Source organism: Hypomesus transpacificus, chromosome 13 (assembly GCF_021917145.1).
Source record: "Hypomesus transpacificus isolate Combined female chromosome 13, fHypTra1, whole genome shotgun sequence".
Lineage (NCBI taxonomy): Eukaryota > Metazoa > Chordata > Actinopteri > Osmeriformes > Osmeridae > Hypomesus > Hypomesus transpacificus.
In genome coordinates this window covers 14,723,945-14,739,524 of record NC_061072.1, presented here as the reverse complement: position 1 = coordinate 14,739,524, position 15,580 = coordinate 14,723,945, and the positions used below count along the sequence as shown (strand labels likewise).

Below are 15,580 nucleotides of genomic sequence, written 5' to 3'. Positions count from 1 at the left end.
CTTCCTTTTGTCCAAAACAATCTAGCCAGGTACCTTCCTATACAGTATTGAGTATGTTCCTAAGACTTCAGTTATATGTTCAATTAGAACAGCTAGAAATAAAGTTGCTATAGCACTGGGGCTGTCTGAACTGTTGAGGTGAAAGAAGAGTGGGAAAGAGACAGGGAAATGTGTCCGGTAGGTTTGGCTGAGTTGCCTTGGAGTTTAGCTGTAGGGTTCTCACTATGTTCCCAAGAGTGGGAAAGAGAGAAAGAGAGAGAGAGACAGACAGACCACTCAGGGATTCTAATGAGCTGTGTTCTTTTACAGCCAGGGTTAATGGAACCTCAGGAGAGAGGCCCCCTCTCCCTCTCCTTCATTCTTCTCTTTCCATCAACCCCTCTCTCTCTCTCTCTCTCTCTCTCTCTCTCTCTCTCTCTCTCTCTCCCTCTCCCTCTCCCTCTCCCTCTCCCTCCCTCCCTCCCTCCCTCCCTCCCTCCCTCCCTCCCTCTCCCTCTCCCTCTCCCTCTCCCTCTCCCTCTCCCTCTCCCTCTCCCTCTCCCTCTCTCTCTCTCTCTCCCTCTCTCCCTCTCTCCCCCTCTCTCTCTCTCTCTCTCTCTCTCTCTCTCTCTCTCTCTCTCTCTCTCTCTCTCTCTCTCTCTGCTCCCCAGTGTAAGGGATGCTCACCAACACCCTAATGGCTACTTTTGGGACTTAATACCTAGGACACATCCAGGTTTACAGGTTTACTGTCATCACCTCCTCCGCCCGACCTCCTCCTCCACCTCCTCCTCCACGCCCTCCTTACAGCCACCCACCCACACTCCCAGACTTTAGGGAACGAGGTGAAGGGGAACAGTGACTACGGTCTTGGAGGGGGACCGCTTACCAATCGAAAGGCTAATGATTAACAAAGCATAGAAGCGAGCTAGTGTTTCTTTCCTCTTGCTCAGCCCCTGGGCTCTTTTTAATGTGTCAAAGAGTGTTTATTTAGCAGCTATGAATGACCGTTAACTGGGGAGGGAGAAGGCCTGGTTCTGTTCTGACATGTGTTCCGACATCCAAATTATCACCTCGTTAAAAGGAGGCCGATTCCTCCGCCCTGGCTGAGAGGAGGGCCTGCACACGGAGGGGGAGAATAACAGTGACGAGCGTTGCTATCTTCTTTTGCTCTTCCCCCTGTCATCCCCCCATGCTCTGTCATCAATCTGGCTTGGATCCACAGAGAGAAAACATACGGCGTATTTCAAAATGGGAGAACACCTTTTTTTCTTTTTCGGTTTCGTCAAAAGCTATAGGCTGACTTGAGTAAACGCAAACAATGGCGGGAGTTTGCGAGCGCGTGCACGCGTGTGCGTGCGTGGCGTGGGGCGTCACAGTTTGACAGTGAGTTCCTGTCAGCTTTTCTCTGCAGCATCACCAGGGGGTTCCTGCCTGTGGCGGCCATGTCACTGTTTTGGTTAGCGCTCCGGCGGCGAGCTCACTGGGTCTGGCCCACCACAGTGGTGTGTGTCCCTCCCCTCTCCCCTGGTTGCCCCTTTCACAATTAGCCGGTGGTAATTCGCGGATGAAAGCTGCCTTTCTCCGGCTCCCCCCACCCCCTGTCTCTCCCTGTCCGTGGCTGTTGCCGTGCCAGAGTGGGCAAGGGGAAGGAGAGGGGGGCCCCTCCCTGACCCAAAGCTCTCTGGGTGAGGGTCACTGGTGCTTACTGGGGCCTGCAGGGAAACCAGCCCAGGACTGGGCCAACAGAGCACGGCATGTGACACTATTCTTATTTGTAGACAGGCAAAGCACACAGCTGGAGAAAGGAGTTTGAGTTTCATCAAAAAAGAGGGAATGGGGAATGGGTTGTTTGGGGGTGGTATTGGAGGGGAGGAATAGGGAGTAGGGGTTTGGATGGATGGATGGATTTGGGAGGGAGGGAGTGAGGGGCATGGTTAGAACCTGGCCACAAAGAAAATAATCCGCTCATTTGGGAAACGGCCGGGGTGAGTTTTAGCCGTCGTTTCAGGCGAGTTGTTACGATGCCGGCGAAGACTTTGAGGAGAGGATGTCAGCCTGCTGTTAGCTGGATGGTTGGCTGCTCGGCCGTTGGGCCCCTGAGGAGAGGTTAGAGGGCCCGGGCTGGGGCCGGGGGTTTCGGGAAGCCCCGACGCTGGAGCATCTGACCGTCAGAGACGGCGCATTCCTCTCCTCTGACCTCCGCGTAATCGCAGCCAAATTTTTTAGGGCTTTGCGCAAAGATATCAGCTCGGCTGTCACCCGCTTTCCTGTATAACTCATTCAAAAGGATACGCACCCTTCCTGGCCAGTGTTGTTGGAGCAAATGAATTCAACAACTGAAGACAGAGACATCCCTGTGGGATTGGTAGAGGCCGGCAGCGTTCTCCAACCCCTGCAGATGGTCAACACACAAGCCTTGTTCCCCTTCAGACGTCAGACTGACCCCCAGTCAAAGGCCCTTAACCCACCACCACACACCGCCTCCAATCAGGTCTGAAGGATCAATACACACCCCTCCCAGGAGACCGGCGCCCTTGTGTGATGTATGTTTGCTGCCTGTGTGTCCTCTGTCTCGTTTCATTATCGCTTAATCGGGGATGAAAATGATTTGTGGATCCCAGCTGAGACTGGCGAGTGGCGAATCTACACACGTTTAGCCATGGCTGGACGCTGTGTTTTGCAGACCAGTGTTGGCCTTTCAAAGGAAAGCCCGTGGCCCATGCGAGTTGGAGGGCCACAAGGGTTGAAACCAGGTGGCCCTTTTTTTTTTTCTCGAGGAGAGGAAGTAAGGCATGAGAGGTCAATGGAGAGAGTGTGTCCAGGTCACCTCCACGGAAGTGGGAGAACTCCTGGGGAGGAGAGATAAAGAGAGTTCGCCCATCCAGAACTTTCCCTGACGTGAGCAGGAACCGCAGGCTGGGTCCACTGCCAGCGGGCTGGACGCACAAGCTCAGATAAGAACTTTAAAGTGACAGACTTCCGCAAACGTCTCCAGCTTGATAGTGTTTTTTTCTTTCTTTTTCATAAGCCTCCTTGAGAACAACGGCCCGCTTGTCTCTTTGCGGTGCCCCTCCGAAGCCTAGTTCTAAACTGGTGCTGCTGGTAAAGTACGTTAACCTCAGGGGCTTTATCAGGGGGGCGGAGACAAAGTTCACCCACAGAGACACCCCGCTCGGGCATGGCGCCGTTTCGGCCAGCCAGCCCTGTGTCAGTGGGACTGAGGCCTAACCTTTGATCAGAAACCACACACAGTGTATCTCCCACAGCTCCACCAAACGTCCCCTTCCCTAATATAGCAATACGATTAAGGTCTATCAAGTGCCAATATCATAAACGTCCGAAAACCACATGTGAGTTTCAAAGACCGTGATCCAATTTTGGGGCTTTTCTCGATGCAAAACATCTCGAGTTAACGCAAAACACGGCTCGCCTACGTTATTTATGATGTTGATACTGCCAGAAGCATCTGAAGGTGTACTTGCTGACATAACACACAGGGCTTTTGTCGTTCACGCCGACGTGAGTCCTGAGTCTTAACGTCTGTTGCCCTCGTATATAGGGCCCGGCAGTTTTAGAGGCTTCCTTAATGTGTTCTGAACTACGTGTTAAATCATAAAAGCTCTTCCAGGGAGGAGCTGCAGAACATCGGCGTAATGCCCCGCGCCCAGACGGAGACACGAGAGCCCACGACACGACAGCGAAACCACACAGCAGTAATTATATATCAAAGCCCCCTCGTAGTCAATACGTCGACATGCACTACGGACGGAGGAAGGGAGGCACCGCAAACTGACAGTCTTACTGTGGATCGTAACCAACAACTCTGCAGTCAACAAAATGGCTCTCGTCAAAACAGCCTATCGACTCGTATGCTGAATTTGTTGTATGTTCAAGAAATGTGCCAAAAATGTCAAATTTGAACCTTTGGATTGATCTGACCCAACAAGTGTGCTTCCACATTGTGACAAATGCTAGCCAAATTGCAGGAGCTATTAAATCCACATGTTTGTTCCACTCCAGACAGGAACACTGGAGGTCTCATGCAGGGCCTGCCCAACTAAACTCAAACTAAAGTGTTGAGGAGTTACTCTGAGTCTGACTACACTGACACACCCTCTCCTCTCCCTCTCTCTCTCTCTCTCTCTCTCTCTCTCTCTCTCTCTCTCTCTCTCTCTCTCTCTCTCTCTCTCTCTCTCTCTCTCCTCTCCTCCTCTCCTCTCCCTCTCTCTCCCTTTCTCTCCTCTCCTCTCGTCTCCCTCTCTCTCCCTCTTTCTCTTGCTGTTTATCCATGACCTCACAGTTGAAATGCATTCCTCCTGATACTCAAAAGCAGGAATTGTGTATTTATCTTCCGCACAAATAGAAACATCAGGGACTCACAATTCATCTGTTCTCGCTGGTCAAGTGATGTTGTACTGTTCTCATCCTTTCTCTCTCTCTCTCTCTTTCTCTCTCTCTCTCTCAAATGCTTGTATCTGCATTCAGTTGGTGGGCTTCCAAAGCTAAGTGTGATTCCCAAAGGTCTACGGAGACAGAGATGGTGTAAAACCACTGTAGCAGCTGATGGTAGGACATAGTGCAAATGATCAGTGAGATAGAGTTGAATTGCACAACCTATGCACAACTCTACTCCAAATCCCTTAGCAGATAACCACACCATCGTGGAATGGTATTTCCGTTGAGAATATTGAAGAGGTTTTTGTTTTTTCTAGAAGGCCGACCGGTTGCTCTGATATGAGCTCTCTCGACGTCTAGAAAAGCACCACCACTGTGGTCTCAGTATCAGACAGTAATGGGACACATGAACAATGAACATTATCTTCGATTTAATCTTCACGAGAGAACAGACAAACATCAAACTTTTCTTTTCCTTTTTTTTTCAAGCTGGATGGACTGTGACTAGCAGGCTTACTTTGTTCAATAGAGTTTAGGTCACTGTGATCCTATCTGTCTCACTGTTGAATCATATCCATTCACCAGGACGGAATAAAAGAAACTAAATGAGAGTGCAGCGCTCGGTTGAACAAAACACCACTACCCAGATATAGAATGTCTGCGTAGCATAGCTTGGCACATCCAACACGCCACATCTGCTGTTGTATGAGGATTTATGCAACTATGAACGAAGTCTTGACAACTTGACCGGACAGAAAACATGTACTTTGGTTGGTCAATAACGTTTAGTATTTAAAGCTGCTTGTTTAGTCCACATTTGTGTCCTGACTCTGTGTGTGTGAGAGTGTGTGTGTGTGTGTGTGTGTGTGTGTGTGTGTGTGTGTGTGTGTGTAGTGTGGTATATGTGCTTGTCACTTACATAAAGCAAATTATCTTTGTTTATTTTAGGATTTCAGAGCAAAGTATCAGTTGAAGTAATGTCAATTTTTCTAGAAACATCTGTCCAAAAGTGCAAAGACACCTAAAGAGGATTAATAGTCCACACAACATAACCACTACAAGGAACATGTCTTGACAATGGGAACATGTATTACCTAAGAGATAAACCTTTCTGAAAATGAAGCGTCACATTCAAGGGCTAACTAATTAAAACACTCATATCAAAGCAGAGCTCAATTGCGTTCCCTTTATAAACTGGACGAAAGGGTTTTTTCTCTGGAATCAAATCCACAGCCTGCTACTAACACCTAGGTTTCCCATTCGGCTATAGTCTTTCATTTTGCTCAGCTTTTGGTGAGGGGCCCTCGAAGGTTTTGCATATTGAATGGGCTACTCTTCAGAAACTGGACCAAATCCGTTTATTCAGAATGGCTTGCAATCCAAAACTGTTTTTATCAACTTGTCAGACGAGCTATTAGTTCTGCCCCGTCTTCAACTCCTATAGTCCACGTCTGGAGCGGCTAGAGAGGACTGAGATCCCAGAGCTTTAGAACTTCAGAACTATGGTTGGAATAGTTGTTCTCAAACATTCTAAATGCGAAAAAGTTTATGATTAACTATCAGTTAGTTACACTCACTTCTTTCATAAATGTTTAGGGCACATGAATACATTTCTAATACATGCATTGGCTGGAAAGTGTGAGACTGCAGAAAAGTTTTCATGCGTGAATAGGCTATGTTTTAAAAATGGTTGCAGGAAAGTTTTGTCTCTGTTTTGTCATGTTATTTTACTTATATTTTTTCTATAGTGTGCACTACATTTATTCAGAGATTTAGGAATTTGAGTGCTTGTCAAGTACTTCAAGGAATAAAATCTTTATGAAATATGATTAATTTGGAGGTAGCATATCTCTGAATAAGTTAGACTGATTTGTGTTAAACTGTAGACTGTAGACAACGCTAACAGATTTAGTTCCCTTGGAGTTGATTAATTGTGTACCTTCATTGGTTAAATGTTAAGTCTCTAAAAGCATGTATTACCTACTTTTTTATCTGGAGAAGTTTACAACTAATCTGCAGCCTAACCCATCAAGAAAATGCATTCACTTTTCATCAGAGAAACACCATGAAGACAGTATCATTTATGAGGTAGTTTGATGTATTAGTCTATTAAATTAGCCAGTTGAAACCAATGCCATTAACATGTATAGGCTATGTAAAACAGTCTTTATTTCAATCTCAGGACTTTTGAAAAGAAAGTAAATGGGCATAGTGTAAACTATCTACGCATATAGTGTAATGTATAGGCCTTATTTAAAAAATATACACTGTATTTATGCTTTTAAATGAAAATAATAATTATGTGTTAAATTCACTCAACAGACAGTTTGTTGGTAAATCGTTAACTTGCAATTATGCTCTGTGTCCAATAGAGACCACTGCACAACGTTAGAACGGCCCGCAGCCTTGCCATTAACTGATAGCCTAACTAAAGGTTTATTTGAACAGGAACACATATCGAAAATAATTAACATATATAAGTTAGATTTAATTCATGCATAATGTTTAGAAGAAGACAAAAAGGTAACTAGCTCGAGAAATAAATAGCCTAATTTATCTTCGATTGATAAACCTCTTATCTGTATTTTATTCATTTGTTCTCTTTTTCTATGTTATGGCCATACTGCAATCGATATATGGGCGATAAATAAAACTTAATTTCAATGTCTTACAATATGCAGACGGTATATGGTTTGAGACAGCCTATCCAGTTGAATAGTTGAAGTGGTACGACTGTGGGGGTATTTTTTGTGGGGTATTTTTCGATATACATTTGAAATATGTTAACAATTTTGATTACAAAAACATTGTGGGTTTACTTTGCTATAACGTATTTGTTTATTATTTGTATGCGGGTCTGGTAGACTATAGCCTACCAATGTGTTTGCAACATAGCCTATACAATAAAATAATCTCTTAAGATAAAAACGCAGAATTGTAAGCATGCATGTTAGAACAAAAAATGTCTGTAGCCCACAAAATGTCGAATTTCTGGTTTAAATGTAGAATATTTGTGTTTACTTTCTACAATGCTATGTGTGTAATATTAAATGTGGAAAAAGTCAGTTCCGTATCGGTGCATACTGTCTACAAAAATAAGACGGTAAGACGCACCGGCAATTTGAAATCAAGAAGGGTTGCATACTGAATCCCCAAATTCCTTGGAAAAGTGGCTTACTTGTTACGTTTATGTCTGATAAAATTGTATTCAAATTATTTGTGATTTACCTGTACCATTCCAGCCCGTTTTCATAGTTGCGGTCGAAGAAGTGCGGCTCGGCTCCAACCGCTCTGATGTCGGGATGCACGCGGAGAAACTCGAGCAGAGCGCGCGTCCCTCCTTTCTTCACCCCGATGATGACTGCCTGGGGCAGCTTCTTGCTACCCGACCCGTTGGAGAAACTGGACATAGCACTCGGCTCAAGGGATCTATGTTCACCCCGTATCTCGTCCCAATCATCAGTTTTGTCCACTTCAATGTCATTATTGAGCAGATCTCTGGAAGCAGTCCTAATAGATGGCTCATCATAGTCGGACTCTATGTCAACCCACGATTGACGCCTGGGCAGCAGTCTGGATATCAGATCCGTTTTACCGTTTTCTGTCCTTGTGCCAACGGCCACCGTCTCTTTACCCCGGTAATTGTCTACTAGCAAACTTGGCATGGTGGCACAGTAGCCCACGCATGAGTATAACATGTATACCCACAGTAAAAACATGATGCAGAGTAAGACAAGTTTCTTTTTCACCGGGCTAAATGAAAGCGCATTCAGATTGTGACAGACCAGGCTATATTCCATAAGCCTGACGGTTGCATACCATATTCCAGCGACACATATTGCCAAAACCACTCACTCCTGGTGGCACCTCAACAGTCCTCGCAAAATACGCATGCCACTGTTTAAAATAAAATATATAGCATTGTCTAAAGCAAACAAACGCTATTATATTTCCAGGAACTTAAAGCCATTGCCCAGTTTTTCACCATAATAATACAGAAATAAAAAATCGGAGCGAAAAACAGGAGCACTTCGGTTCTACTCCAAAGCCAAGCTTCTCCCCACGCGCATCTCCGAGGTCTACCCTTCGAGCAACTGCTTGTTAAAAGCTCCTGCTGAGCGCTAGACTTTTTACAGAGCGGTGGGCGGACACACATCTGACTGGCAAAAGCATTGGCCTATTGACGCGCTCAATCTAAACTGCTCGTCATTTGTTGATTGAAAGGAACGTATCACAGAATGTGGGAGGGCGTACGCGTGGGATCTTCACTTGACCGAAACTTGAGGGGATATAGGCCTATGTTTTGATTGAAAGGAAAAAAGTTCAACTATATTGTCAAGTATATTGCGTTTCTAATTGACCACGGGGGAGTAGCTCCACCAAAACGTTATGCTTAATTGATGACTACAATTATAAAACCTTTATCCGGGTTACAAACTAATACCGTGTGTGTCAGTTAATTTGTGTAAATTATTGAAATGTTTTCTGAGTTATCTTCTGAAGCCCAAGATCAAGAAAAAGACGCAACATTAGGCTACCTTTTTCACGTTTGTTGTTATTCTTGGCAAAGTTCCTATGTCCAAATGAAAGCAGTTGCTTCTAGAATAGGCCTTTGGACTCATCTCAGTAAAATAGGCAACTAAATGTAAATTCGCAGTCACATAAAAAAGTACATGTATGAATCTTGACCAAGTTAATGTTGAATTCAACATTAACTTTAAACCTTCAGAAGTCTTTTGCAGACAATTCAATGAACACAATTCTTAACGTGAAACAAATTCTGGATAAAATAGTAACAACGTTAGGCCTGTTATAACCACAATACTAATACTACTGGTACTGCTGGTATAAATACGAATAATGAGAAGAAAATGTACTATAACAGTAAGACATAGGCTATAGGCCTATGTTATGTGTTTAAAAGGCTTACATCCTTGTAAGCAATTCGGTAGTATATACTTTTGATATAGGCTTACATATTCAGAAGTTTTAAAACGTGAACCCATATTTAGGTAAAAGTATGCTTTCGATAGATTTAAAAAATATAACTTTCATTGTAGCCTATAGACTAAAACCAGGCCAAAGATTGTGGACGTTTACTCTTTAGTTTCTTGTGTGACCAAGAAGTAGAAACTCACAAACTACTTATCCATTGTTGCACAATTAACCATTAATTACACTGTTACAACTCATTGTTCGCATTTTCTTTAGTAACATCTTACACATGAATCTGGATGTTGTCAATATAGTTTAAGTTGTACATTTTAGTTTAAGTTTAGTTTCGTTTAAGTTGTGATTTACAGTAGCCTACTGCCTAACGCAAAACACAATTTTAATAGGCGGTATTATGGAAAAAACAAACAAAACAAAAAACAACAATAAACAGCGAGTCTTAATCATTTGGTCATATATGCAGTTACAGTTAGGCTTAGTTTATAGCCTTTACAAAGTTGTAATGAAGATCATTCTAGGTGGCCATAAACGTAGCCTTTCAATTAACTGACAGCAATGTACACGTCTACTTTTTTGGACTAATAAAATTAAAGATGACTTTGCCTATTAGGCCTACTTTTTTGCAGTTTGAAATTCCTGCGCATCTGCTGATTTGCATGCGTGCAGCCTAATTCTCGTTAATGAAAACATCGATTATCAGCATTTGTTTTTCTATTAAAATACGATTTTCATCATCTATCAGACATGGCCTACTTCTTATTACTAGCTGAAACGTGTTGACGTTTGGAAATAGACTTTCTAGGATCAATAGTCCTTTTGTCCCAGTCAAATAGCAAAGCGCTTCAATTTTATTTAACAATAATTAATGAATCAACTTGATCTAAAAAAGTTTAGCCGTTTATGAAACCTAGACGGTCAAAGTCAAAGTAAGGCGAACCCCAAGTGTGCATTCGGTACAACTATTAAGGCTTTCTTCGTTTTTTAGTTGAATTTGCATAGAATCAGAAAGACCCGCAGATGTTGAGCCACAATGTGGACCTAAAACCAGCATGCCGCATCTGTATGGCTGGACAGGGATTTCCACATTTTTAACATGCAAATTTCACTCCTAGTTGTTGATTCTGGCAATAGTGTAGACTCCCTTGAAATTTCCCGTTACGGCGGGAATATCTATGTATGATTAAAGACTAATAGCAACGCGCAGAATTGGAGTGGCTTCTTTCTTTTCACTGCACAACCCCGAGATGAACAAGGACATACTTAATAATTATGATTGAGATAGTCATAAAATCATACACCCAAACATTCTTTCACATTGCCGAAGTCCAACTTTCAGAAATGTCTTGTTGCAGCACCTAAAACTTCAGAGTACATCGAACACTACACAAGTGTTGTTGATCTGCTGATCACTTGCCATGTCGTTGAGTGCTGTGACAATGCTTGTAAAATACTCATATTATAGTTGAAATAAAGTTGTTCGAAACACGTTAAACGCCAGTGACCCCTGATCCAGAATGTATTTCCAGTGGGGAAACGGTCCACCACTGGACTTCCAGGGGGATAAGGAGAGGGATGTTTCAGAGATCCGGCCGCAAGACAGATCAAAGCTTCGCGCTGTTTCAAAAAGTACAGGTGGGTTTCTTAGTACCGGCACCATCTAAGCTATGACAGCAGGCAGCTATGCTACGGAGAGCCTCCTTATGAGGCGCCTGCTGACCGCGGTCCACAGCCCCACCGCGGCCCTGGGGAAGCGGATGGGGCCAACGTGACAGGCCACCAGACTTGGAGGTTGGCACTGACATTCAATCTACACACAGGTTGGGCTTTTTTTTTCTCCCTCTCCCCGAAAACCAACAGCTGGCCTCCACCCACCCCCCCCCCCCGCCCCCCCGCCCCCCCTCCCCTCTCTGATATGAAACACAGTATCCGGCCTGCTTCTTTACGAGGATATTACCCCGCTCCTATTGCTTCCAGCTTATGGGCCGAATCCCACAACCTTCCATGAAGGGAGGGGCCTTAGGGGAGAGGGAGGTGGGGCAGGCGGGCACGACGACAGCAGATTGTTCTATGCTCTGGGTGCTGATGGACATGTAACCCAACACCAAAACTAGGAGAGAGAACGGGAGGGGGGGATGGGGGAGTATGTGTGAAGTGACAGGTGCGGCGGGGGGGGGGGGGGGCGTTGCTGGACGGAACATATTGTACAATGCTCATCAGCGATTAACACGAGCGTGTTCACTAAGGCTATAATTGCAACCTAAATCCGTATGTTAGGGGAGTGGAGGGCAGGTCAGCTTCGTGGCGGTGGAGGTGCCGACGCTTGGATGTGAGGGTGAGGCGGCATGAAATGAGTGACACACATGAAACCCCGATCGGCTTCCCGGAACACGATATGGAGCGATATGAAAAACACTTCCACAATGAAGACCAGGAAGGCCTCGGGGTAACTAGGAGGTGTTTATTGTCAGAGAATATTTCTTTGATTTTGACATGTTTTCAAGATTCCTTTCCCCGCCTCGCGGACGTGAACCGTGTAGAGTTGAGGCATTATTTAGCAGACAGATTAGCCAGGGGGTTAGCAGAGCAGCAAGCACCATTTGAACTGTGAGAGGTGCAGAGTACACTCGAGTAACAGAAACATGAGCAATCGCCACAATCAAAATACAAGCAAGAAAATATTCAGAGCAGTGGTGAGGTTCCTTCCTTATCTTCATTCAACGCTGCATTGTTTCAGAAATAGAATTACCGTTAAATCAACAGGAACTTGACATGGACTTTTTATTAGCTATGCGGACAACATATTCATAGCTCTTCTACGCTTCTCTCGTTTGCGGTCTTTTCATCCATGCTATCTGTGGCCTTCCTTCCTGACCGGGGCCTTGTTGTGAAGCATCATACACTGTACAGAGTCCATTCACCAGCGCTCATTTACAAGAGGGACATGGAGGATCCTATATAAATAAATATATAATATGTACACACGCATTGAATCGATTCCTCGGAAACCTGATGGAATTCAGGCATTCGGTTTGTCGCATGGATATTTGTCGCTGTGCTTCCACCTCACGAGTGCCGCGGGTCCCAGGTCGCGCACAGGCTCGCGCCCTGACACCGTGGAGTGTGAAGGGGAATAGTTCCAGGAGGCTGAGGCCGGCGGGAAAACCAAAAACGACAGAGTCTCACAGGAGTATGGAAGTGAATGGCCCTTGGGGGGGAGGGGCAGTTAGCTCTGCAGGGCGAGAGGGGGCAGGGCGGGGCCCTCCTGGGCGGCCCGGGACTTCTTACAGGTGAGGGCCAGGAGCAGCAGCATGGGCAGGTGCCACAGGCTGCAGAAGAACAGCTTGCGGGCGCTGCTGCGGTCGCCCTGGCGGTAGAAGCGGAAGGCCAGGTAGCTGATGTACAGGTTGATGGGCAGGGACACCAGGGGGAAGGTCCAGGTGGTGACGTCCAGGACGGGGCCCAGGCCGGACAGGCCGACCAGGCCCAGGCTGTGGCGCAGGGCCACCCTCCGGCACATGCCCGGGTGGGTAACGGACATCATGCGGTAGCCCCCCCTGGAGTAGTCCTCCCGGAGGTTCCAGCTCAGGGCGTTGAAGTGAGGGAACTGCCAGCAGTACAGGAAACCGCCCAGCAACAGAGCACCTGCCGACGGAGAGAGAAGGAGAAAGGGGAGGTGAGACGTGAGAAAAAGACTCGAGAAAATGTGAAAAAAAGTGTGAGGTGTGTGGGGACTTTTGACTGCGATGCTATCGTCAGGTTTTCTACTAATAGAGGCTGCGATCAGACTGTCGCGACCGCATCCTGTTCCAACCGTAGCTGAGGGTTGGAGACAAACAGACTGAGACAACAGACTAAGACTGAAAGCAGGTCAACGACAGCGAGTCATGGGAAACGCTTGACGTTTTCCCGCGGCTGGTTCTTCACGCGCAGTCAGCCATAAATACAGCGCACACACGCATCTAGGGTCGCAGGCTAGGGTCCCTACATCCTACACACACACACACACGGACGATCGGTCACGTACGACGGCTATGCTGGCCCGGCGCGCGCTTCCTGCGCGCATGGACGTGACGCTGTGCGGAACGCGGCCTTCTTGGCGAGGTCTGAAAGCTAACCTCAACACACTTCTCCAGCTAGAGGAGGAGGGGGAGCTGGGGGGGAGGCTGAAAAGGGACACAGGAAGGGGGCGGGGGGGGGGGGGGGGAAGGGGAGTGTCTAGAGCTGACGGGTCAAAGAAGCTGGCGGACAATAACTGTTTAGGGAAGCTAGCATTCAGTTTATTCAACTGGCCCCTTTTGATAACCTTCGACTCTGTCTGTAGTCCCGACTCCAGGCCAGATCTTTAGAAAGGATCTGAATGGCCCAACAGCGGGATTCTATGGACCCAATAGGCCCACACAACATGAGTAGAGGAGTCAAAAAAACACTTGAATTTGACTGCGTGAAAAGCCTATACATTCATGATTAACTTTGCTTTTTTTGTTGTTGTGGTGGTCGAGCGTTTCCCGAAATATTCCCGAGCGAGCGTAAAACTGCACGTCTGTGTGTACAGTTCCGGCGACTGGCTGAAACACATTTGACAGTTGCCATTACAGAACACTTAACATGTTTGCCAAACAAGCTGGGGGGAGGGGGGGGGGGGCGGGGGAGGTCCCAGAGGCCTCGGTGGCGTGCGTCATCTCGGCCGCGCCGCACGCTGTGAAAGACGGGGAGGGGGGGTCGCAAACTGGAGCTGGTGGAGAGGAGAGAGAGAGCGAGCTGGGGGAACCTCTGACCCCCCCTGAGTGTCAGTGTTGGACTGTGGAGGCGCCCGACTGCAGGGGAACGACCCCGGCTCCCTACTGGAGGGAGCGGCTCCAGGCTCCAGCCCTGGGAACCCTGCCACACACGGCCTGCTCCGCTCGCACGCTTCTTCAACATGCTGCGCAAGCTTTAAAAGGGGCTAGATAACATCAGACACAGTGAATACCGCTGGATTATTAATCTGCAGTCTAACATGGACATGACAACTGCTGTGTGGCCCTACAAGGATAACGGAGAAAGACTTCAAACACAATGTAGGAGGGTCATACTTTAGATCCAAGTGTTTGTAATAAGTCTGTTAAAGGTAATTAGGCCCTTATTACACTCTTAACATTTATAAGTGCTCATAAGACTTGAGAACTCACTACGGCTTTACAATCTAGCACTTTTAATCAAGTGTTAATTGATCCCCCCCTCCCCTCTCAATCCTCACACCAACTAACGTCATGTGTGCGTATAACGGAAAGCTAGCTCGGGTCACAAACCCGCACAAGTCGCACGGTGAAAAGCGGGTACGCGTCGTGTCTGCGTGCGGGGGGAGAGGGAGAGGGGGGCGAGAGTCACCTGGGTCCAGAGCGCCGGTGGCGGCCGTCCAGCCCATGACGGGGGGGATGGCGCCCACGACGGCGCCCACCCAGGTGTTGCTGATGCTCAGCCTCTTCAGGGGCGTGTAGCAGCAGGTGTACAGGAAGATGTTCAGGCCGCCCAGGAGGCCCGTCAGGGGGTTGACGGCCAGGGTGAGCAGGGTGAGGCCCGGGACGCCGCAGGCCAGGGCGAAGGACACGGCGTGGAGGGGGCTGGGGAGGGAGGAGAGAGGGACCGGGAGGGAGGGGACACGAGAGAAGGGAGAGAGGGGGAACAGAAGAGAAAGGGAGAGAGATCGAGCACGGGAGATCGAGGTAAAGAACAGAACAGAGGGCGGAGGACAGAGCAGAGGGGTGGGGAGGGGAAGATATGTTGGAACACAAAAGTTATTTCAATACAACAGTTTATGCCTTCACAAATCAAGTGTACAGACAGAGCCTGAATTAGAACAATCGCTGTAGACCCCCCCCCCACCCAAAGACGCTCTGACAAAGTGATGTAGGCTTCAGCCTGATTACAGATACGATGATAATAGCTCCACAAAGCCCACACACACACAGCACAAACACACACACACACGACGGGGCCACACACTCGGAGACAGGGAGCATCACAGAGGCCCTCCCTGGCTCCGATCGGGGGCTTAGCGAGGAGCTCATCAGATAAGCAGGGTTTTTTTGGTGGGAGTGTTTTTTCGGCGGGCGGCGGAGGATGAAAGTGGCCCGGCGAGACACAGTGTGAGCTCTCCTCCTCCTCCCCCCCCCCTCCCCTCCCCTCCCCGAGATCAAAACTCGGAGGGGAGAAACCACAGAAGGCTCCGGCTTTGAACCGGATGGAGACTTCCTCCTCTCTGGTCTTTTAT

The 15,580-nt window shown here is 47.3% G+C and overlaps 2 protein-coding genes across 2 annotated transcripts in view; both read right to left on the bottom strand.

Moving 5' to 3' along the window:
* Positions 1-6,757: 6,757 nt before the first annotated feature.
* hs3st3b1b (heparan sulfate (glucosamine) 3-O-sulfotransferase 3B1b) lies at positions 6,758-8,474 on the bottom strand. Its single transcript, XM_047032409.1, has one exon. The coding sequence runs from the start codon at positions 8,175-8,177 to the stop codon at positions 7,602-7,604; it is 576 nt and encodes a 191-aa protein (XP_046888365.1). The 5' UTR covers positions 8,178-8,474; the 3' UTR covers positions 6,758-7,601.
* A 3,300-nt stretch (positions 8,475-11,774) lies between these two features.
* Positions 11,775-15,580, bottom strand: part of LOC124475697 (protoheme IX farnesyltransferase, mitochondrial) — a 28,863-nt gene continuing 25,057 nt past the window's right edge. Inside the window, exons 6-7 of the mRNA XM_047032486.1 lie at positions 14,698-14,930; positions 11,775-12,972 (exon numbers count right to left, since the gene is read on the bottom strand). Of these exons, the coding sequence (XP_046888442.1) occupies positions 12,554-12,972; positions 14,698-14,930 (652 nt within the window). The 3' untranslated portion in view covers positions 11,775-12,553. The remainder of the gene's footprint in view (positions 12,973-14,697; positions 14,931-15,580) is intronic.

Bases quoted from the DNA above. Each gene is read 5' to 3' on its own strand.
- hs3st3b1b (XM_047032409.1), bottom strand. From the start codon at position 8,177: ATGGAATATAGCCTGGTCTGTCACAATCTGAATGCGCTTTCATTTAGC.